The sequence below is a fragment of the Acipenser ruthenus genome, chromosome 28 (assembly GCF_902713425.1).
Source record: "Acipenser ruthenus chromosome 28, fAciRut3.2 maternal haplotype, whole genome shotgun sequence".
Taxonomy (NCBI): Eukaryota; Metazoa; Chordata; class Actinopteri; order Acipenseriformes; family Acipenseridae; genus Acipenser; species Acipenser ruthenus.
The window spans coordinates 6,499,571-6,522,646 of record NC_081216.1 but is presented as its reverse complement, the minus strand read 5'-3'; the positions used below and the strand labels follow the sequence as shown (position 1 = coordinate 6,522,646).

General features: G+C 40.5%; 2 protein-coding genes across 6 annotated transcripts in view; both read left to right on the top strand.

Annotated features, from left to right (window-relative positions):
• The window catches only part of LOC117435182 (serine/threonine-protein kinase tousled-like 2), a 52,067-nt gene extending 46,994 nt beyond the window's left edge, over positions 1-5,073 (top strand). For 4 of the 5 annotated variants that reach the window (XM_034058204.3, XM_034058201.3, XM_034058203.3 and 1 more), the window contains 3 exons: positions 375-486; positions 2,666-2,773; positions 4,249-5,073. In XM_034058204.3, the coding sequence (XP_033914095.1) occupies positions 375-486; positions 2,666-2,773; positions 4,249-4,422 (394 nt within the window). In that variant the 3' untranslated portion in view covers positions 4,423-5,073. Of the gene's footprint in view, positions 1-374; positions 487-2,665; positions 2,774-4,248 lie in introns of those variants that run through there. The other variant, XM_034058205.3, reaches the window with a different exon arrangement.
• A 10,928-nt stretch (positions 5,074-16,001) lies between these two features.
• LOC117435168 (C-type mannose receptor 2-like) overlaps positions 16,002-23,076 on the top strand; it is an 87,421-nt gene continuing 80,346 nt past the window's right edge. The window contains 1 exon segment of the mRNA XM_059003240.1: positions 16,002-16,246. Coding sequence (XP_058859223.1) covers positions 16,135-16,246 — 112 coding nt within the window. The 5' untranslated portion in view covers positions 16,002-16,134.

Here is a 23,076-nt window from a genome sequence, read left to right as displayed (position 1 = left end):
CCAGAGGCACTATAAACTGTACCTGCTACTGTAGTAGGACTACTGTTTTTTTTTTTTGTTAAGCAAAAACTTTGTCTGTAACAAAGTGGTTGATTGATATTGTCAATACATTGTAGATGCTACTATTACTGAAGACAGACACCCACCGTGCAGGTATCGCAAAGTCCATAAACAAAACAAAGCGTTAAAATAAATGAGTTCTGCACCGTATAAAACTGACCTGATTTTGCCAGTGCTGGGGTCCAAAAAGTTTGAGAACCACTGCTCTATATAACTCCATTAATGCTGGCTTGGGTTGTAAAGGTCCCAGGATGTTCTTAACTGTTTTGAGTGGGTTTCATTTTCCTGAACTGTGCTCTTGCTGTGTCTACCAGGTACCTTCCACCTGAGTGTTTTGTGGTTGGGAAAGAGCCTCCAAAGATCTCCAACAAGGTGGACGTGTGGTCGGTGGGAGTAATCTTCTACCAGGGCCTGTATGGAAGGAAGGTAAATGGCAGTCAAGCCTGATATGTGAAGGGCTTTACAAACTTATTGGTATACATGTGTAGGGATACTGCTTTGTAGGTCTGCTTTGAGGACATCTAGATAGTAGCAGAGCAATATCAGTTGTAATCCTGATTTTTCACAAGAGATAGTAGTTAAGTTGTGCTGGGCCTAGTCTGAATTTGTGCAACATAATGTTGGAAGTGCAGTTTTTAGATCAAGTAGATTTCTTTTTTCCATCCTGGATATACATCTTTCTTTCTTTCTTTCTTTCTTTCTTTCTTTCTTTCTTTCTTTCTTTCTTTCTTTCTTTCTTTCTTTCTTTCTTAGCAGATGCCCTTATCCAGGGCGACTTACAATTGTTACAAGATGTAGTCATTCTTATGGGGATCATCATATTACAATGCAAATGTAAATTAAAATGTTTTATATAAGAAATGTTAAAATGGTCCAAGCAGTTTCTGATGTTTCTAATTCATCAGTCTTACCTATTTTGCACTTCCATTAGCTACGTAGGTCTCAAATGTGCACTTTTGAAAGAAACACATGTTGTAGCAAACATGCATATTCATTTGAAAACATCTGTAACTACTTTAATGAAGTTAACATTTTTTCTGCATTATTCAGAGGAAATCTCTTGTATTTGCACTACCCAGATCATTGCATCTAAACAGTGTCTTCTGGGTCATCGCATGTTACTGGCTGAAAGCATGTCAATCAGTTGGGGAAGCAGGTGATTGGTTATTGACAGGAAAGAAGCCTGAAGGGGTGGGAACACCCTCCAGGTGAAATGTCCATGCAATTGCAACACTATATGAAAACATTGTTATCAGCTATCAAACAGATTTTCTTTAACCAAGTGTAGTACCAGATATCATATTTAAAGATAACAGTACATGTTTACAGTAACTGGTGTTTATTTAAAAACTGAACATTTGAGATCTATTTAACAAATAGAAGTGCACAACACGTACGATTTAAGGACTTGTACAGTCATCTCTGGCTACGAGAACACACCTGGGGAAGCAAGCGAAGTATTCTCTTAGGTGAAGTGTTCTCTAAGACAGAGTTGACCACCAGACACAATATGAATCAATAAATATGTATTACTTGTCATGACGCACGTGCATCAACATATGAAATGAACTGATAAGAGAAAAGCAACAGGCAAGTGTATGTTAATAAACTATAATAATAAAGTAACAGACAAACAAACTAACGTTAATAAACTAACTGTCAAAATAAATTAACACAGCACCCCTACACGTTAAAAAATGCAGCAGCAGCTCTAGATTAATTATCAGTACATGTATAGGAGCAATACAGAAGACATGCACAAGATTATTTAACAGAATGGTGAAGCAACTCACCAGAACGGGAAACACAAATTGCTCTATGACTTGTGTCTGATTTCAGGTTTTTTTCAAGAGCTCAAACAATTTCCAACTTTTTGAAACAAGAGAAACAGCGGCACATTTTGCCGTTTGTTTACATGCCATTTTATAGCGATGAGGTGCACTCGTGGAAATCAAAATATAAAACGAGGCAATGATGTGACGGCGGTTCTGGAAAGACTTAATTAATCAATTAGTGTGCCTCGACACTCTTGTGATGACAAGTCACTTTTGAAAATACTGAATAAACCATTTTAATTTAAGTTTGATGATGATGAGTTATCAGCTTACAAAACAGTACTGTATCAGTTGTGAACGAATCACTATCGGTGCCAAGAAGGTGTTTTTTTTTAAGCAAAGTTCCTTTAGCCAGAGCATTTACAATGGGGAAAAATCAGTTTCACCACAACGGTGTTCTCTTAGGAGGTGTTCCTATACTCAGAGACTACTGTATCTACACTCACTTTAAAATAAATTGCATTTGTATCACTCAGGATTTCATCTTTTATCAATATTATTATGGACTCTTAACCATGGAACGATGTTCCTGTGGTTTTGCTTTCTTTCTGGGTTGCCTCCTGCAACCCTGCCTCAGCTTTCAGTTCATGCCTCTTCATATCTCAAACTTGAGATTGAAATTGATATAAATCAAGAAACTCCCTCTGGAAAGGGGGAAATGTGATATTAGATTGTGCTGTATTTTTCGTGTGTGTGTGTGTGTGTGTGTGTATTTTTCTAGCATGCTGAGTTCATTCTCTCGTCGTCTTCTTCTTCTCCTCCCTGTTAAGCCTTTTGGTCACAACCAGTCCCAACAGGACATACTCCAGGAGAACACCATCCTGAAAGCTACAGAAGTTCAGTTTCCTCCAAAGCCTGTTGTGTCCCCAGAAGCAAAGGTAACAAGCAGGCCCTGGTTACTGCGTTCTGGGATTAAAGCCCTAACCCACCAATCTGATGTGTGTCTCTGTAGCCAGGATATCTAGCCATGTCCAACATTCTATTGTATTAAATATTTTATGGAACTTTAAAATCTGGTGCCTAAAACTTCAGTCTTATATATACAGTTTATAATATTATTATTATTATTATTATTATTATTATTATTATTATTATTATTATTATTATTATTATTATTATTATTATTATTATTAAAAAAAGTCAACATCATCATGTCATGCTAAATCTAAACCCAGATTCATGAAGATTATTTTAAACACCACTAATTAAATTGGCACTCATTTCAGTAACGCAAACTAACAATAAATACAATTTTTCGTAAAGAGAAAAATACAGCTAATGTTACATAACTATCAAACAGTGGAGGCACACGTTTTGAGATGTTATTTGTTTTGTAAGATTTAATAGATAATTGTATTGACAAGTTGTGCCAAAACCAGTACAAGAACAGCTATGACATACAGCATTATCAAGCATTGGAATGCTGAGTGGCTGTTTTGAGAAACATTACAAATTGAGCACTGCCAATCCTGGCTCGTTTACCAAGCTTTAGGAGAGAGATTTTGTTTCCGGTCAGTTTAACTGTTCATTCAGTGTATGTTACAAATATCTCAAACATCATAATTAGTTAAATTTACTGAAGTACTGTATTAGTTAATATCCTTCATGCTCCCCAAGCTTGGTGCAGTGAGTCAATGCATACTCCCGTCTACACCTGGTCTCACAATGCATAGCAAATGCATTTCAGCCTTTATGTTTTTTCATTCTTTGAATGGAGGAAGTTGCATTAGATTGGATTTCTCTTACCTGAAATATGCTTCCCAATACAGACCAGCACACATTTGATATGTTTTGTTTTCAATCTGATGTACATGGCCTATGACAGAATTGTACTGCAGAATTCTGAGTCTTTAACATTTGTGCTATGGTACACGTTTTCATGACTATCACATTTGGTTGTCCCATTTCTACTAGAACAATGTGCCCCAGAACTAATCAAAAGTCAAGGTCTTTTTATTTTATTTTTTTGCAAAAGAAAAATTGAGCTTTTAATGTTACAAAAGTACCATTTGTTACAGTAACTAGCAACCCAGAAAGTAATTTAAGTTCCCAAAGATATGCCTCAATTGCTGAACATTTAACAGTTATTTCCCTTTTGCAAAAATGGTGCTTATTGCATTTTGGTATGAAAACCAGGCCCAAGATATTTCATCCATGCACTTGCCTCAAAGAAAATTGATGCATGGTTTAACCCTTACATTTTATTTAGGTATATAAAACAATACATGACTCATTAATAAGGTGGCCCTTTATACTGCAAACCAGTTATAAGGTGGTAGGCCGTAGCTCCCATAATGCCATTTCTTTTTTTAATTAATTATTTCTTCTTCTTTTTTTTAATTTTTTTTTTCAGGCATTCATCCGCCGCTGCCTGGCATACCGGAAAGAGGATCGGATAGCCGTCCACCAGTTGGCTAGTGATCCGTACTTGATGCCTCACATCCGAAAATCTGTCTCCACCACAGGTGCCCCTGGGACTGCCATCCCTTCGACATCCAGCTCCTCCAATAGTAGTGCTTCAAACTGAGCTGCTGCTCTTGGATGCTCACTCTGAACAGTGTCAGCAAAGTCCAAGTAAACCAAGTGTGGACCAAGTGTTTCTCATTTCCTTTAGCATGAAAATATCGACTCTTGAGAAGACACGTGTATCCATAAGGGTGCAAGACAGGAAAAGGGAGAGAGGACGAGATTCATTATCAAGAAGCTACTGCTGCTTGTAAAAAACTAGGTATCCATCATTCTGACTGATTTACTTCAATCAGAACAGCTTAAGATGGTTGAAAGACAGAAACAGATCTATCTGTGATCATCTTCAATTGAACTCCTCTGAAACTGAAGTTGGGATGTTGAAGATTTAGTTTGTTTCTTTCATAGAAGTTGTTGGATTTCTGAAAAAAAAAAAAAAGTTAACTAAGCACAAGTGTTAGGCTTGGGAACAATTGCATTTTACTCCCTTGTCTTTCAAAGTTTGGGACTACCCGTTGGTGGTTTTAGAACTAGTGAGCTTTATTTTATTTATTTTTTAATCCCTTTTTATTATTTTTTAAGGGGAGGCAGGGGCTGACTCCTGAAGTGCACAGGTTACACTTTGTGGATTGTGTTTTTGAAACCAAACTGGAAACTGGCCTTTTAGTCTGGGAAATGAATATAAACCATTAAATAATATTATTGAAAGGTATGCGTGTTTTCAACTTATTCCAATTGGTTTATAAAGTGTAATGGCTTTTTCACATCTGTGGGTGTAAATCTTGAGTTTTATTCAAAACAATACACCTACACAATAACAGTATTTTTAATATATAAAGCAATGTGGTTACATTACGCACCTCAGGTAGTCTAAGGCACCCAATGACATTAATGCATACAATATAACAACATCTCTAAAGCTAATAATAATCCTATTCTATAGCATCATGCTTCAGTATAGGCAATTTGATAAATTACCCTCCGCAGAGAAGTATGTCTTAAAATATAAAACAGAACAAAGATAGGACAGTTGTCCAAAGCAGAGGCTCTGAATACAACACCAGCAGTCAGCTTCGCAAAGAGGTCTTCAGAAGATGTGTTGCCAAACTGGTCTGATAACTAACTAATTTAGCTCCCATATTTATAGGACTTTTTCTCTTCCTTTGTGCGTCAGAAGGCTTAATTAAGCCTATACATCTGGTTTGTTAGACAACCTTTATCTCTAAAATTAATAATGTACTTTTTGGTACAAGGCTATCTCCCTCTTTTCTAAGATAAGGTTTTCTCTAAAATTAATATGTGGTCCCTTTCAAGTACGAAATGTATTCCATTACACAATTGGTTAACCTATTACGCCGGATTCAACTGTACACCTCTACCAAAGCTGCGTCTTCTGCCCGTGACTTCTGCCCCCACAGGAGACAAAAATGCGTGTTTTATTAGTATATTGTATATTTAAATTAAGTTTAAATATATATTGTGGTTGAAACTGCTGTATTTGTGTTTCTCCCTTCTCCTATTCCAGGTGCTGTGCACGCGGCTTACTACTTAAGCAGTCGCAGAGGTCTGGACAGGCACAATGTTAGCTCTCGGGCTGCACAGACTAACATGCAGTCTGTAGCCCAACAGTTGGAGAGCTTTGCTCTGCTGCCCATGCCACAATAGCGGGCAGCTTCGGCACCGCTTTGTGAAGGCTTGTCAGTGGGAGAGAGCTGTAAGCAGGCACTCTCAGGTTCTTGCATTGCATCCCTGTGTTGCTGCCTTGGTCAAGCGCAGTTTGCTTAGGCCCTACCAGTGCCAACCATGCACCGTACTGTGCACTGTACCGCACTGTGTCAGTAAGTTCTGTCTTGGTTGCTAAAACATATTTTCTTTTATCATGAAAATCCCAGTACTTCCACAAGATAAGAATTAAAAGCGAGAGGCCCCTTGTCCTAAGTTGCAACTGCTGATAAGAAACATAGCTACATGCACATTCCAAGAGACCCCTTCATGGTTATTGAATTATGTCAGTGTTTTATAGTTCACTGAGTCTCCTCCCATTTAGGCAGATTTCTGCAATAATATTTCTGCTTGTAGCTTTTTAACATTTTCTAAACCAGTACAGAGCTTCACAATAACATTATTGCCCTTAACAGTTACTTTTCTTCCAATAGTCTCTTGAACACAGTATCCAGTTTGCATCCAAGATATCGGAGTGCACCTTGCAGGATTGGAAATCATTTTCTGGTTATGCTCTAAAGGTTCCTTAAGTAGGGTGGGCAAACAGAGCGTGATCGTGTTCATCCCCAATGAGTAGGACTGTGTGTGCTGCAGCAGTTTTGATCGATGTAAGATTATCACAGTAGTCATCCGTCGGAAAACAGACATATTAATATAACTTTTTGTCTGTCCTAAAATATTTAAGTATGTTTGTGTGGTTTTATGTTTCAGAGAGCCTGAACTTGCTACAAACTGTAAAATAACGACCACTGTTATGTTAATAGTATAATAATTTCTCAAAATATAATATCAATCTCACAAAATATCGTTCTTTTGATTGTACTGTTCACCTAAATTACATTTGGCACACACAAAAAAAAAAGTTTTTTATGATAGAAGTTTGTTTTTCAGACAAGTGGCACAGTCAGTTTTGGGATTTGCCTGCGGTGCCATGTCTGTGGCACAGCTATTTTTCAGTTTTGGTCTAGCTATTTTGACCATCTGCGTAGTTAACTTCATATTGCACATGTGCTTTTAAGTCAGCGCAATATCATTATGCGCTGTCTGCAGACCTGATTGACAGTAACTGACGTGTAAAACATTTTTAAAAATTTCAAGCCGGAATTAAGAAGCCGTAACCACCTACCAATGGACAAAAAAGTACATTATTGGTTAGTGCTATGTGTCAGGAAGACATACCTCTTTGAATTATCCTATCAGGTGGGAGCTGGAAGATATGTGGGTTGGATTAAGTGGTGCGCATTCAGGCTTGAAGTTTTTAACTCATTTTCTGCTCTCTGAGACAATGGAAACAATGCAGTTTTGCTGTGACAGATTAGCTGCCAAGCCTTCATCACCTTCTGCCCGTAGTGAGATATGCGGTTCCCTTACGAAATGTAACCATTACCTAATGGGTATTTATCCTAAAGACCCTGATCACCTAAATAAGATATATAAAAGCTGCACGTCGGCGCCTATGACGCAGTCGTGCCCATCCTCGAGGACTGCACACACAGATCTCATCATCATTTTTCCTTTCATCTGAATCTGAGCGGGAGAGATCTACGAACAGAAAAGTGTCGTTACATTTAGCTGCTTATCCGCATGTGTAATTACACAAATGCGATTTATGATTACATGCGTATAGTAATTACTACTTTCACATATTGAGCACTCAACCGTGGTTTTCTTTAGTCCCACAGCGGCCCCTTCCCTGTGATCGAGTAACCATAAGTCGGCTACTTGTTTTCTTTCTCAGGCTACAAGCTTAGTTTTTTGTTACGAAAATTATATAACATTAACGGTAATAGAGTTGTTGCTGTTTTGTGTGAGAATTTGTTTCTCGGTGTGTATTTTTCTGTTTTTTTTCACAGTAATACGAACGCAGCTGCTGGGCCCAACAGTCCTGTGTTTGACTGAGACGCGCGCTTCGGGATAAACTCTATGGTTTTATATTTACTTACACAGAATTATACAGAAAAACTAGCATTTGCCATTAAATTGTTTGAACCAACTGCTCAATCACAACAGTCAGTTTGTTGCTCACCTTACTGCATTTCAAATTAAGCTATATATTTTCTTATCAGTTTCCTTTAAAAGGGTATCAGTTATACTCATGAACTGTTTTTCATTGTTGTTTAAAAAATATATATATATATTTTAAAGTAAATGTGGTCATTTAAAAACAGCATTGGTAATACAGTAATGAAAGTAGCCCAGTAAGTATTACAACGTACAAATAAATATATAAATAATCCCATCATGGAGCAGGCACAGACATGTACAGGAATCCTCATTATTGCAAATTCGGTTTATACAGGAATGTCACTCCCAACGTGGACATGGACTGAATGCCAACATCTAACTGAAATACTTACGGGGCTACTTTCAAGTGGGGCACCCCTCTGTATCATACTGACATGATGTATCTTGATTCACAGGCTTGCAGGGATCCCGAAAAAAAAAAAGGTACTCTGTCGAAACGGACGGGTTTCATTTGTTATTCTGTTGCTGCTGCCTGTAGCAGAAGTGTATTTTGAGAAGCGAAGGCGTTTACAGCATGCAGGTTTACAGCAGACTAGATGCATTCTGATACTGGAACTAACGGATACAAGTAATAGTCTTTCTGTCCAACGAACTGTCAAAGTTTTAAAAAAATAAACTTCACATACATAAGTCCTTCACTTTTAGTGACTAACTTTCTATTGAAACAATGACTGCAGTTCTTGCGTTGCATGTTACTCGAGTACTGGATATTAAATTAGTTACGTTGTTGTTGTTGTTGTTGTTGTTTTTTTCTTAGCAGACGCCCTTACCCAGGGCGACTTACAGTTGTATACAAACAACACATATCAAGAATTACAGTACAATTAAGCGCAAGATACAAAATACAATGACTTAAGTCCTAATAAGAGCAAATACAAAACACAGTACGATTTGATATTGGGGCAGTTCAAGAGCAGATAACAGTGTTGATAGTTACATCAGGGTTAGATACACGAGTGCAAGTGAAATACAAAATACTACAGATTGGGTTAAGTGCCGGATTAAATACAGTAAAATAGGGAGCAGATAAGTGCAAGTTAAAAAGTGCATTAAAGGCAGAGTGCTATATTCTCCAGAATGGAAGAGGAGTTTTACAGGTGTTGTTTGAAGAGGTGTGCCTTGAGGAGGTGCTGGAAGTGGCAGTCCTGACATCTGTAGGAAGGTCGTTCCACCACTGTGGGGTGAGGGTGGAGAAGGAGCGGGCTCTGGTGGCAGGGAAGCATAGAGGAGGTACAGCCAGTCTTCTAGTGCAGGAGGAGCGGAGAGGTCGGGTGGGGGTGTAGGGTGAGATGAGGGTCTGGAGGTAGCTGGGTGCAGTCTGGTCCAGGCGGTGATCGGGAGCCAGTGGAGTAGCATGGGAGAAGCGAGGGAGAGAGAACACCTGGTGAGCAGCGGAGTTGTGGATAAGCTGGAGCGGATGGGTAGTGGACGCAGGGAGGCCGGCCAGGAGGGAGTTGCAGTAGTCTAGGCGGGAGAGTACCAAGGCCTTAGCTAGCTATGACTCTGCAATTGGAGAGTGTTGCTCTGCTTCACTGCAGAACTGGGAACTGTGATGTCATTGCAACAATGATTGAGTAAACAGTCTCTGCCCAAGTAGCCTGACTGAGCTGCTTCGTTGGAAAGACTGGGCATAAAAGTCCACTTGAACTATAATAACTATCTCTCAATATGCAGTTGCTATTTATTGTTGTTCCTTTGCAGATTATGTATAGTTACATTACGATATTAGTAAGACCAAGCACCATCTAGTGATCTGCCACTTTGAATCAAGTTTGTTTTTCTGGCAATACACTGCTGTGCACTAGGTTGTGCTGACACTGATATAAAGACTCTTTGGATAATCTAGTCTACGCTTATCTGTGGGGGACAACTACAGGTATTATTTTGTGAGACCAAACAGATCGGACAGACCTGAACAATCTGATTTGTTGAACTGTTCCACCATCCTTTTACTGGAACGTATTCCTCTTGTTCGCCGGAACAGCCCATTCTGCTCAATGAGAAGATCCTAAAACCTGTTCCTGTTCACATCGAACGAGCGAAATGTGTCCAACCCAAGAAATTACACTTTGAACTCTTATAAAATGAAAAAAATCACAAAAACACAATATTTGAGTAATTACAATAAGACCCACTCGGAGTGACTGCAAACATGGTAAGGGACTGTACTAAGAAATGTAACTTGAAGCTATTGTACCTCCTCTTTCAGCTGGTTTTACAGACATTAGTACTTGGACCTCCTTACCTAAATTAACATTAGCTAGTCCAAAATTAGTGGTAATCTGGGTCTGTGAAACCAACCATTTACTGTAAGTGTCACAAGGCTGGCTGGGGTTGAAACTGAGGTGCTGCGGTGCTCAGTGTTTTATTAAACAAACAAAATAAAGATTTAAATAAAACAAAAGACTTTACACGAAACAAAAAGAAAATGGCACGTTGGTCAAACAAACAAAGCATAACACGGAACAATCAGTGATTAAACACAATAGCAGCAGTGTGGAGTAGTGGTTAGGGCTCTGGGGCTCTGGACTCTTGACCGGCGGGTTGTGGGTTCAATCCCCAGTGGGGGACACTGCTGTTGTACCCTTGAGCAAGGTACTTTACCTAGATTGCTCCAGTATAAATGGGTAATTGTATGTAAAATAATGTGATATCTGTATAATGTGAAATAATGTATAATGTGATATAACAATTGTAAGTCGCCCTGGATAAGGGCGTCTGCTAAGAAATAAATAATAATAATAATAATATTACACGTAGCAATTCTGTCGATCTCGATTTATTCAGACTCACATCTTTCATCTCACCTCTCTGACACTCTCTTCCCTAATGAGCCTGCAGTGGGTCTTTTATTCTGTGGCTGGAGCCTTAATTACCTATTAAACAATTACCTTATTAAGGCTCCAGCCACATTCCCATGAGCTTTATTAAGGATGTGGATTCAACCCCATCCATACTAACTACACATTATGAGATCGGTTTTTCGCTGGTCTCCAATAATAAATAATAATGCCGTCCGTCCGCACACAAACACAATACATACAATATATTATTATTATTATTATTATACAAATGAATACATACATAAATAAATACACAAGGGGTGGGCACTTTGCCACAAAGTGTTACTGAATTTGGCCATTGGTGACCAAAAGCTACACTACCTGCTTGAAAGGCTGTGTTCAGTTGTAAACAGAGCTTTCAGACTATACTGAGTCCAGAGCTAGACAGTGAATACCCTGTCACACTGTTGCTGGTCTATTTTTTCAACTGTCTCAGTCTTTGGTTTCTAGAAAACATTTTATCACATCACAGCTATGCAAGGAGTGCTGTTCCAAAACGCAGTCAGTGCTTCCTGGGGCCGGCAATTCCATGTTTTTAAATCACTGAAATTCATGGGTTCAATTGATTATGGACTGATGATGCATCAAATCAGTTTCACTTTCATAATGTAAACAACAGCTTTGATTTTCATCAGTCTTTCCTCAGACTGTGTTGCAGTCCTCAAAATCCTATTGTAAAAACATAAGACGATAACATTACTTTTGAAGCATGACTCATCCGAAAGTGTTATGCGAGGCGGTGTCACAGTGCAGTATTTAAGACTAAGAGCAGTTACCTGTAAGTTAGTAGACCTGATGGATATCAAAGTGAATGCACTTTTTTCAGGGAATCCAATGTTTAGCAATCTGGCTTCCCTGTGTTAGGTCTTCATCAGCTAATGCTTTACTTTGTTGACTATGTTCAATGTTACATACAGTATTATTATTATTATTATTATTATTTCTTTCTTTCTTTCTTTCTTTCTTTCTTTCTTTCTTAGCAGACACCCTTACCCAGGGCGACTTACAGTCGTAAACAAAAAATACATTTCAAGAATCACAATGGATAATGGCATTGCTGTGGCTTATGAGGTTATAATGGAACTCTAGAGTTAATGCAATTATTAGAATGATTTATTACAGAGGAACATGCCACAGCAATGGCATTCTCACTGTTATACTAGAACTTTGTAAGGGAATTTTATTTATTTACCTTTTTTATCTGAGATAATCATTGTAGTCCACAAAGATTTAACTTTTTCAAGAGCAGGGCTTGAGCGTCCCTGTGAAGCGCATCTTCAGTAAGCCGTGGTTTTAGAACAGGTGTCATTAATCAGTGTCCTCTTTCGGCTGTGCTTTATTTGCCATTCTGTAATTGAATAATGCTAGAACAGCTGACCTCTATAGAAAACAATGGGAGAGCAGAGTCAGTTTTTTGTAGAACATAAAATAATTTATTAACATAATACAATTTATGAATGAGGAGACCATCTATGCTCCTCCAGTTCCTAAGAGCTGATTGATCTCAAAACTTCTATTTAGGTCTAAAGGACTTGGAAGAAACTCAGTCAAATTTTGACTAGTGCAATCGTCAGTGTACAAGGGAATAGCCAAAACCGTTTATCTACTTAACTTAGTTTCTTACTTTTACCATAGAATTGTTTTGTAGTTATGGATAATCTCATTAACACTTTCCAGCAATAGCCGAAGCATAGCAAAGTGTAATAAAGCACAGTGAATGAACTTTTGTAAGGGTTGATTTTTTTAAAACAGACAAATGGTCTTTGCAGTTGCTCAAGTGGTTCATCCTTATAGCTGGTACTATACAGTGCTGTGAAAAAGTATTTGCCCCGTCTGATTTTCTGCATTTTTGCATATTTTTGACACTGAATGTCATCAGATCTTCAACCAAAACCAAATATTAGATAAACGGGACCCTGAGTGAACAAATAACACAAACATTTGATACATATTTGATTTATTTATTAAAGAAAGTTATGCAACACCCAATGCCCCCGTGTGAAAAAGTAATCGCCCCCTTAGACTCAATAACTGGTAACACTTCCTGAAGTTATTGACTAGTCTCTCACAGCGCCGTGGAGGAATTTTGGCCCACTCCTCCATGCAGAACTGCTTCAACTCAATGACATTTGTGGGTTTTCGAGCATGAACTGCTCGTTTCAGGTCCTGCCACAACATCTCAATGGGGTTTAGGTCTGGACTTTGACTAGGCCATTCCAAAACTTTAAAGTTCTTGTTCTTCAACCATTCTGATGTAGACTTGCTTGTGTGTTTCGGATCATCCTGGGCACTCCGGCGGCGACTCTGCGAACTCTGCTGGTGATGCTTGGCACTCCGCCGCTGGCGGTGGTGCGGGGCACTCAGGCGCTGGGCACACCAGCTGTGACCACCCTGGCAACAGTGCGGGGCACTCCAGCAGTGACCATGCTGGCAGTGGCAAGACTGACATCAGCACAGGGCACTCCGGTGCTGGCGGTGGGCAGTCAGGCCGTGGCTGTGGTGCCAGCTGCTCTTACTCTTTGCTTGTGCCCTTTGCAGGAGCCCTGAAAAGAGCTGGCGCTTGTGGCGGCAGCTCCTCTCTCTCCGGCAGTCGGACAGGCAGCACTTCCCTCTCTGGGGTTTGTACTGGCAACTGTCCCTGCTCCCGACTCGCGCCTCCTGCAGGATTCCTGAAAAGAGCTGGCGCTTGTGGCGGCAGCTCCTCTCTCTCCAGCAGTAGGACAGGCAGCATCTCCCTCTCCGGGGGTTGTACTGGCGGCTGTCCCTGCTCCCGCTCTCCGCTGTCGCTCTGCTCCTGACTCATGCCTCTGGTAGGAGCTCTGAAAAGAGCTGGCGCTTGTGGCTCCGGCTCTCCCCATCTTGTGACGAGTGCTGACCATGGCTTGAGGATGTTCAGCCGCAGCTCCTCTGGCATGTGGGGGCAGTACACCACGTAGTGGTCATACTTCCCGCAGACACAGCACAGGGGAAGGGTGCAGGTTGTTCCAGTGGCGGCAGCACCTCTCTCTCCGGAACTAGGGCGGGCAGGTCTTCCCTCTCCGGCACTGGAGACGGCACCGGCTCCCTTGCTTGTCTCTGGGAACGGACGCCCATCCTCCGCTTTCGCTTCTGGGCAGGCAGTACTTCCTCTTCCTCCTGGAAGGGGCAGCGTGCCGCCTTGTGCCCGAACTCCCCGCAGGCAAGACACCAGCCTTGGTCCTCACAGCCACAGAGGAGGTCCTCCAGTCCGCCACCCCACCGGGTCTGGGATGGGTCGGGGCTGTAGCGGATCCATTGGTCCATCTCTGTCTCCTAACAGCTCCTGCTTGATGCTCGTGGGGTTGTGGCTAATCCCACTCTGCACCAGTGTAGCGTTTCAGCAAGGAGACAGAGAATGGAGAGACACGCTGTTCAAGTTCAATTATTTTCTTTTATTTAGGACGCTAGCTCTAGCACCCTCAGAGTCCATTGCTCTGACTACTCAGCATTCAATACCAACAACAGCTTTCAACCACAACAACCCATTGGCTGAGCAGCGCCTTTTAAAACATAGCTCAACCCCTTTATGCTAATTGTGTACTGGAGCTTACACACATCCCATTGGTCCTCAGCCGCACACCAGGACCAATGGGCACTGACAAACAACAGCCAATCACAGGGGAGACACAGGAGGCACAACACGCAGGCTAGAAATTACACATGTTATTATTATTTATTTCTTAGACGACGCCCTTATCCAGGGCGATTTACAATTGTTACAAGATATCACATTATTTTTACATACAATACCCATTTATACAGTTGGGTTTTTACTGGAGCAATCTAGGTAAAGTACCTTGCTCAAGGGTACAGCTCTTATCTGCCCCCTTATCTGCCCCCTATTTTACTGCATTTAATCCTGTACTTCAGAATACTGTAATCTGCCAAGTGTTTAACCTGTAGTACTTTGTATTTAATCATATCCTGATGTAACGATCACTATTTAATCATATCCTGATGTAACTATCACTATTATCTGCTGTATTATTGAATTGTGGTTTGTCACACTTGTACTTTGCTTGAACAAAAGTTATTGTATTTCTTGCTCTTATTGTATTACTTGTATTGTAACACTTGAAATGTATTTGCTTACGATTGTAAGTCGCCCTGGATAAGGGCGTCTGCTAAGAAATAAATAATAATAATAATAATAATACAGCAGCAGTGCCTCCCACCTGGGATTGAACCCACGACCCTCCTGTCAAGAGTCCAGAGCCCTAACCACTACTCCACACTGCTGCAGAGACAGGGTTGTTAGTAGCTTATTGATCCCAGAATCTCATCAAGCAGCTTCTTGAAGGATCCCAGGGTGTCAGCTTCAACAACATTACTGGGGAGTTGGTTCCAGACCCTCACAATTCTCTGTGTAAAAAAGTGCCTCCTATTTTCTGTTCTGAATGCCCCTTTATCTAATCTGCATTTGTGACCCCTGGTACTTGTTTCTTTTTTCAGGTCGAAAAAGTCCTCTGGGTCGACATTGTCTATACCTTTTAGGATTCTGAAAGCTTGAATCAGATCGCCGCGTAGTCTTCTTTGTTCCAACAAGCAACGGCGGGAAATACAGAAGACGAAGGGAATACAATACAGCGGGAATTACAGTACAAAACGTAAATGTTCGGATCGCTACAATATATATTAAAAAACAAACAAACAAAAAAAACTTTAAAGGCCAAACTCAGTACATCGTACCCCTTTCATAGGTTTTTGACGTAAAATCATGCCGGGTAAGCGCGCACACGGTGTACCACGTTAACGCGTACTACAATAACACCACATGAGTTTTGTATTATATATTTGTGTTTTTACTGTACACGTGTTACAATGTTGCAAACTATAGTCTTTTATTGTTCTAATATTAGCAATAGCGTTGAAAATACGTAGTGCATGGCAAATGTTTCCGTTGTTGGAAAATAAACCAGCAAGAGGGTTTCACATTTTGAGACAATTCTGGGTTCTGCCTCCTTCAATGAGTGGCTGCAGCCGCTGTAGTGACGCATGTCTGAATCATGTTCTCTTTGGAGTCATTGCACAGACACACAGAGACACTTTTAGTCCGAAAGTTCTCTCTACCTTTGTAACCCACACACTCTCTCTATATGTCTCTCTCATCCATCACTCCTTTCTGAAAAGAAAAACCACACCAGATTTCCCACCCAGCCTTTGGTATGAAACGCATCGACCAACAAACCTCTTTTATGTGGACCCGCTTCTTCATCTTCTGCAAATGCACGTTATATTTATGCATCCTTAGTCTGGGACTAGGGACAGCAAATACAGGTAAGATGAAAAACTGCTTCGTAAAAGTTAGTGTTACTTACAACTGCTAGGCTAATATTGCAGAATGTATTTTAGAGCGTGCAAACAATTCCGCCTTAGCATGCTTTAACCCTGGTTGTAGATATAACTTATGCAAAATGCTGTATTGCTTTTTTTTTTTTTTTTTTTTTTTTAAAGAAACTGAGTTGGATTAACTGGAGCGATGGAATGCCACGAAAGTCCAAATGTTGAGTAAAACCAGATGTGCAGTCGTATGGGGAGGGGACTCGCTTTTTATGGTTCAGTTCTGTGCAATATACTCTATATTTTAAACCTACATTTCATAACAAGCCATTGGTTATTATTGAAACACTTTTTTGTTTTTATTTATTAAGAGTTGACTGATGCTGCGGCGCAGTGTTGTCTGTTGTAGTTTCGTGGTAGCTGTTACATAAACTTTAGTTAGAGCTAGTACAACATTGAATATATATCTGAAAACTTTTCATAACACGTTGTATTTAATCACGTGATTGCAATTGAATCAATGTCTCAAATACAAAATAAAAACACTATTCTTATCTAAGAAAACCGTTACTTTGTAAATAATGATGCAGTACCGTTTTTTTTCTTTTTAATTTTAAGTGGTTTGCCAAATATCACAATAATGCTGGAACTATTGAAAAATTCACATTAGGTGGCGAAATTAAATGATATGTATATATGTATTTTTGGGCAAGGATTATTACCAGAAAACACAAGTAATTGATATTATATGTATTGAAAACAATATGTTACAGGCAAACAGTAGGTGTTGCACTATTTTAAAAAATACATGAAGAAAAGCATATGCTTTGTTCCCCAGGCTGCACAATAATGTCTTTTCACAAACCCTTAAGTGGAGACACATCCAAACTAGAGCTTCCTTACTGTAAAGCAGGACCTTTTTATTTTATTGTGTTACTTTTGATATATAATCAGTGTAAATATATATATATATATATATATATATATATATATATATATATATATATTTACACTGAGTGTACAAAACTCTTTACATTAAATAGACTGACGAGGTGAATCCAGGTGAAAGCTATGATCCCTTATTGATTTAACCTGTTAAATCCACTTCAATCAGTGTAGATGAAGGGGAGACAGGTTAAAGAAGGATTTTTAAGCATTGACACAATTGAGACATGGATTGTGTATGTGTGCCATTCAGAGGGTAAATGGGCAAGACAAGAGATTTAAGTGCCTTTGAACGGGGTATAGTAGTAGGTGCCAGGCGCGCTGGTTTGAGTGTGTCAAGAACTGCAACGCTGCTGGGTTTTTCACGCTCAACAGTTTCCCGTGTGTATCAAGGATGGTCCACCACCCAAAGGACATCCCGCCAATGGCAGGCCAGTGGTCGAAAACGGCTCATTGATGAAAGAGGCCAAAGGAGGCTGACACAAATTGTGCAGAGCAACAGACGGGCTACAGTTAGTCAACTGACAGTCCAGTACAACACTGGTGCCGAAAGACCCATAAAAGAATGCAGAACTCATCGTACCTTGACACGAATGGGGTATGGCAGCCGACAACCTAACAGAGTTCCACTTCTTCCAGCAAAACACAAGAAACTGCGGTTGCAGTGGGCTAAGGAACGAAAACACTGGAGGATTGGAAAAACATTGGCTGGTCTGATGAATCCCTGTTCCTGCTGTTTCACGCTGATGGGAGGACTAGGGTATGGAGAAAACCACATAAGTACATGCATCCATCATGCCGCATGTCAACATTGCAGGCTTCAGTGGCCTGCCCAGTCACCAGATCTCAATCCAATTGAGCATCTGTGGGATGAGATGGAACGAGCTATTCGGAGTAGAGATCCACTACCAGCCAACTTAACAAAACTGTGGGAAGCATTGGAGTCAACATGGGCCAGCATCCCTGTGGAACGCTTTCGACACCTTGTTGAGTCCATGCCCCAATGAATTGAGGCTGTTCTGAGGGCAAAACGGGGTGCAACTCAATATTAGGATGGTGTTCCTAATGTTTTGTACACTCAGTGTATAACCAACGTCTGATTGACTTAACCCTTTAAAAGAGGCGTGCCTATAGGCCAGTCTGACACATGAAGAGCCCCAAACTATTAAACTCTCCAACCTTGATTTTAGTCATTATGATCCCTCTAGCTGGATTATAATGCAGGGACAGAGATTTACATATAGCGTGATTATAAAGAGCATGCGCAACTGACTTGCACTATGAACTCTGAACTATTATAGGTCATAAACAGCAGCCTTGTTAAAGTTTACCATAGTAACAGCCCAGCAAAGTGTAATACAGCACAGTGAAAGCAGAGTAAAGCGTATTTAATCTTTGTTAAGCCCAGAGAGGAATGGTAAAGCATATTAAAAAAACATGGCAAACTGTGGTAAACATGGTAAATGCATGGAAAAAGCATCAGAAAGCTGTAAAATGATCATGGAGATTTACTGTGGTAAACTTTTATAAGGGAGCTGACACCTGACAGTTGAAATAACTGTTCAATAAGGACACTGGTTTGTCTTGATAAGCAGCACACAGGGCAGGACAGCACATCTGATTAGGAGCCTTCAGATTGGTTATAACTGGTTTTCAACTGCAGGATCACAAACAACACTCTTTTAATTAACCTGTACATTGTGCGTGATATATCACGTGGGTAGGGATGTGAAAAACAGTATTTAGGTGCTATCTTGTTATAATTAGCACATAAGGATTACTGTATCTTGATGTAGTGTTGGAGGATGCCTTGTAAAAACACATCAAAGTGTAACAAAGCACAGCATGGTAAAGCACAGGTAAGCATTGCTAAGCCAAGAGAGGTATGGTAAAGCATATTCAAAACCATATCAAACTATGGTAATCTATGGAAAATGCATATTATAACCATGTGAAAAGCATGGGGCCACTTTAATATGTTACACTTTTAAAAGGGTGAGGAGTGAATGTGTGCAATCTGACTTTCAGAGAGAGCATCCCAAACTGGTTCCAGTTTTTATCCCGTCCTGATTTTGCATCCGAGCTAAGGTTTCAAGCGTTGTGTTAGCGTCTCGGCTGAAGCAGGTTATTCGAATGGCTATCACAGCAGGGTATTTCATCTGTAGGCAAGGTTTGAAATCCAGGAGCTTTAAAAATAAATAAATAAATAAATAAATAAATAAAGCAAACATTTATTCAAGACAAACGTTTTGACAATAAGTCTCTCAAAGAGACACCGACATTGAGAAAGACCAATATTTTTTTTGTTGTTGCAATATTTCTAATTTGTAGCATAGCACATAGTTTATACTAATAAAAAAAGTCACAGCCAGTTGAGATTGTTTTCAAGAAATGCTTTATTTAAACATTCTATGAGTATAACACGCATGATACTTGGCCTCAGATTTATGGTAGAGAGTCTTGATGCTCAACTAGGCAGCCATGTGGTGGGTTAATAAACAAAGACCCAGAGAGTGTGGTGTGGACCCAAGTAAAAGGAGATGTGCTTCACTAATAAAGGCTTATTTTGGCTCAATGTTTAAGTCATGTAGCAGTGGCACCATTACCAAAGAACACTTTCAATATCCCAGTTCAGTTGAAGACATTATTGAATTGTATGTGATATAAATTCTGGACTTTGTTTTGAGGTTTCAGAAACAATCTACTTATTTCTTGTCAACGTTTTTAAGTAATGCTGTGAGACATGAGACATATGATTCTTAATGGCAAAACAGAGAAAACGTAACAGTTTTGTACTAAAGGGCAAAGGTAACAACAGTTTGATCCAATATAAACAATTGTGTGCTACAGTACCGTATGGGGAAATTATTGTTCTGAATTACTGGTAATATGGCTCTTCTAGTGGGTTTTCAGGGCAGTACACTGGTAGTATTGGTATTCAGTATGGGTAGCATTAGAGATTCAGAATTGCTTAATTTTAGCTTAACATCAATCAAGAGTTTTTATGGTATGCCAAACATTTTACAGTACTCCACTAAGCAATGAGGCACCTCTGGGTACACCAGTATTTGTTAAATAAACCCCCACAAAATCCACATTTTACAGGATTCAATTACAGGACAGAAATTGTCACTAAACTGAATGGGATGTCAGAAATCGCATGTCATTGGTTCACTAGAAAAGGCTTTTATTGTGATTTTTGGAGGCCAACTAGTCATCATTTTCCATTGCTTACCCTGAGGCCTTGTTGATATTGCTTTTTTGCATGTCGTTTGGTTGCTGTGGCCAAGCTGAGCTAAGCTAGATCTGTGTGTTTCCTGTTCACTAAGTTATTTCCTAGTGTCCTTATAAAGAAAGAACACTCCTGTACTTGTTTAATAGTCATGAGTGGGGATTGACTTTTTTTGTGATTTCTGCTGAAAGTAATTAATAATTATTTGAATCACGATTTCCATTACACGAGAGTAGATGTTAAAAGCCCACGACACCTCAAGAGGGCTCGACGGTGATTCTGGCGTCCCAGCATCACCCCCCTCCGTCCCCCACTCAACTCAGCCCAGCTTACTTACCTGTCCCCAGCCAGAATCTTTCCGTCTCAACCACAGCCAGTTGCTGCTCCTCTCTGCTGCTTCAGATAAGTTCTTCACTGTGCGACGCAACTCTTGGCCACTGAATCCGACGTCTCTGAGAAACCGGGTTGTAGAGTGTGCCACAAATCCTCGACAACCCACTTCCACTGGGTAAACCCGAACTCTCCATCCTCGCTGTTCCGCTTCAGTGGCTAGTTGAGCATACCGCAGTTTCTTCCTCTCATACGCCTCATCTACAGCATCCTCCCATGGCACTGTTAACTCTACCAGGTAAACAAGGCGTGCTGATCCAGACCACAAAACAATATCTGGTCGAAGGTTAGTGGTGGCAATCTCAGGTGGAAAAATAAGCCGTTGACCAACATCTGCCAGCATTTTCCAGTCTCTAGCAGCTTCCAGTCATCCTGGGCGAGGATTGGTTTTAACACCTTTTCTTGGTGGTTGCTCTCCTGGGCGGAGGAATGTTGTCTTTTGTCTGTAATGTTTTGATGGAACAGGTGACAACTTATTGGTCATGTTACGCTTGTCTTCCAATGCTAAGGCCAAACATCGCAGCACCTGGTCATGGCGCCAAGTAAACCGTCCTTGGCTAAGAGCCACCTTACATCCTGTCAAAATGTGCCTTGATGTTGCAGGTGATGAACACAAAGGACATGAGGGATCCTCTCCTACCCAGAGGTTTAGGTTCTGTGGTGATGGGAGAACATCATATGTTGACCTGATGAGGAAACTGATCCTGCTCTGTTCCATTGACCATAGGTCTTGCCAGCCAATCTTGCGTTGTTCCACACTCTCCCATCTCATCCATTCTCCCTGCTTGGCCTGGGAAATGGCCTTTATACACCTCATCCTCTCCTCCTGCTTTTGCACCTCGTTGACTACCAGCTTCCTCCTTTGAGCTGGGGCTGCCTTGTGCCATGTAGGAGGAGTTGAACTGAAACCAAGACCCCCTCTTCCATGCTGAACTTGCCCCATGATATCACCAATTCGAAGGGCAGCCTTTGCATCTTCCACAGCTTTCTTTGCCGCCCACTTTCTTCCAGTTTTCAACACAGGTGCTGCCTCCCTTACGCATTTATCGCGTGACTCTACTAATGTCATTTCCAGTCTGACCTTGGCGCACTTAAACTCCTCGGTTAGAGCAGAGACTGGTAGCTGCAGTATTCCTTTACCATAAAGTCCCACTCTGCTGAGGCAGCGTGGAACTCCCAACCATTTCCTGATGTATGAACTGATTAAAGCTTCCAGCTTCTCTACTGTTGTCAAAGAAACCTCGTACACAGTCAGTGGCCACAGCAACCTCGGCAGTAGACCAAACTGAAAGCACCAGAGTTTTAGTTTACCTGGTAGAGCGCAGCTGTCTATGCTCTTCAACCCTTCCACTGCTTGTTGTCTAACTTCTCCCACACGAACTGTGTCCTTTAGATCCCCGTCGTACCATCTCCCAAGACTCTTCACTGGCTTCTCAGACACTGTTGGTATTGCCTCACCATTAATGAAGAATGTTTTATCTACTACTTTGCCTTTAATTATAGAGATGCTCCTTGATTTAGTGGGCTTGAATTGCATTCGTGCCCATTCAATGTTATTGGTTAATTTGCCCAATAATCGATTAGTGCAGGCTACTGTTGTAGTCATGGTTGTCATGTCATCCATGTATGCTCGAATTGGTGGTAGTCGCATTCCAGAAGCCAAGCGCTCTCCTCCTACTACCCATTTTGATGCCCTAATGATTACTTCCATTGCCATGGTAAAAGCCAGTGGAGAAATTGTGCATCCTGCCATTATTCCAACCTCTAGGCATTGCCATGTAGTGCTGAATTCTGAAGTTGAAAAACTGAATTGCAAATCTCCAAAATAGGCTTTCACTAAATTTGTTATTGTCATCGGTACACTGAAAAAATCAAATGCTGCCCAAAGTAGTTCATGTGGCACTGAACCATATGCATTAGCCAAATCCAGGAATGTCACATGGAGCTCCTTCCTCTCCTTTTTAGCTGATTGAATTTGTTGCCAGATCACATTGATGTGTTCTAAGCAACCTGGGAAACCTGGAATGCCCGCTTTTTGTATTGAAGTGTCAATGAAGCAGTTCTTTAATAGGTAAGCTGACAATCTCTGAGCAATAATGCTGAAGAAAATCTTGCCTTCTACGTTTAATAGGGAAATGGGACGAAACTGACTGATGCTTGTAGAATCTTTTTCTTTAGGTATAAAGACTCCACCTGCTCGGCGCCATGCTCTTGGTACGACCTGTTTTTCCCATGCCACTTTCATCAATTTCCACAGAAT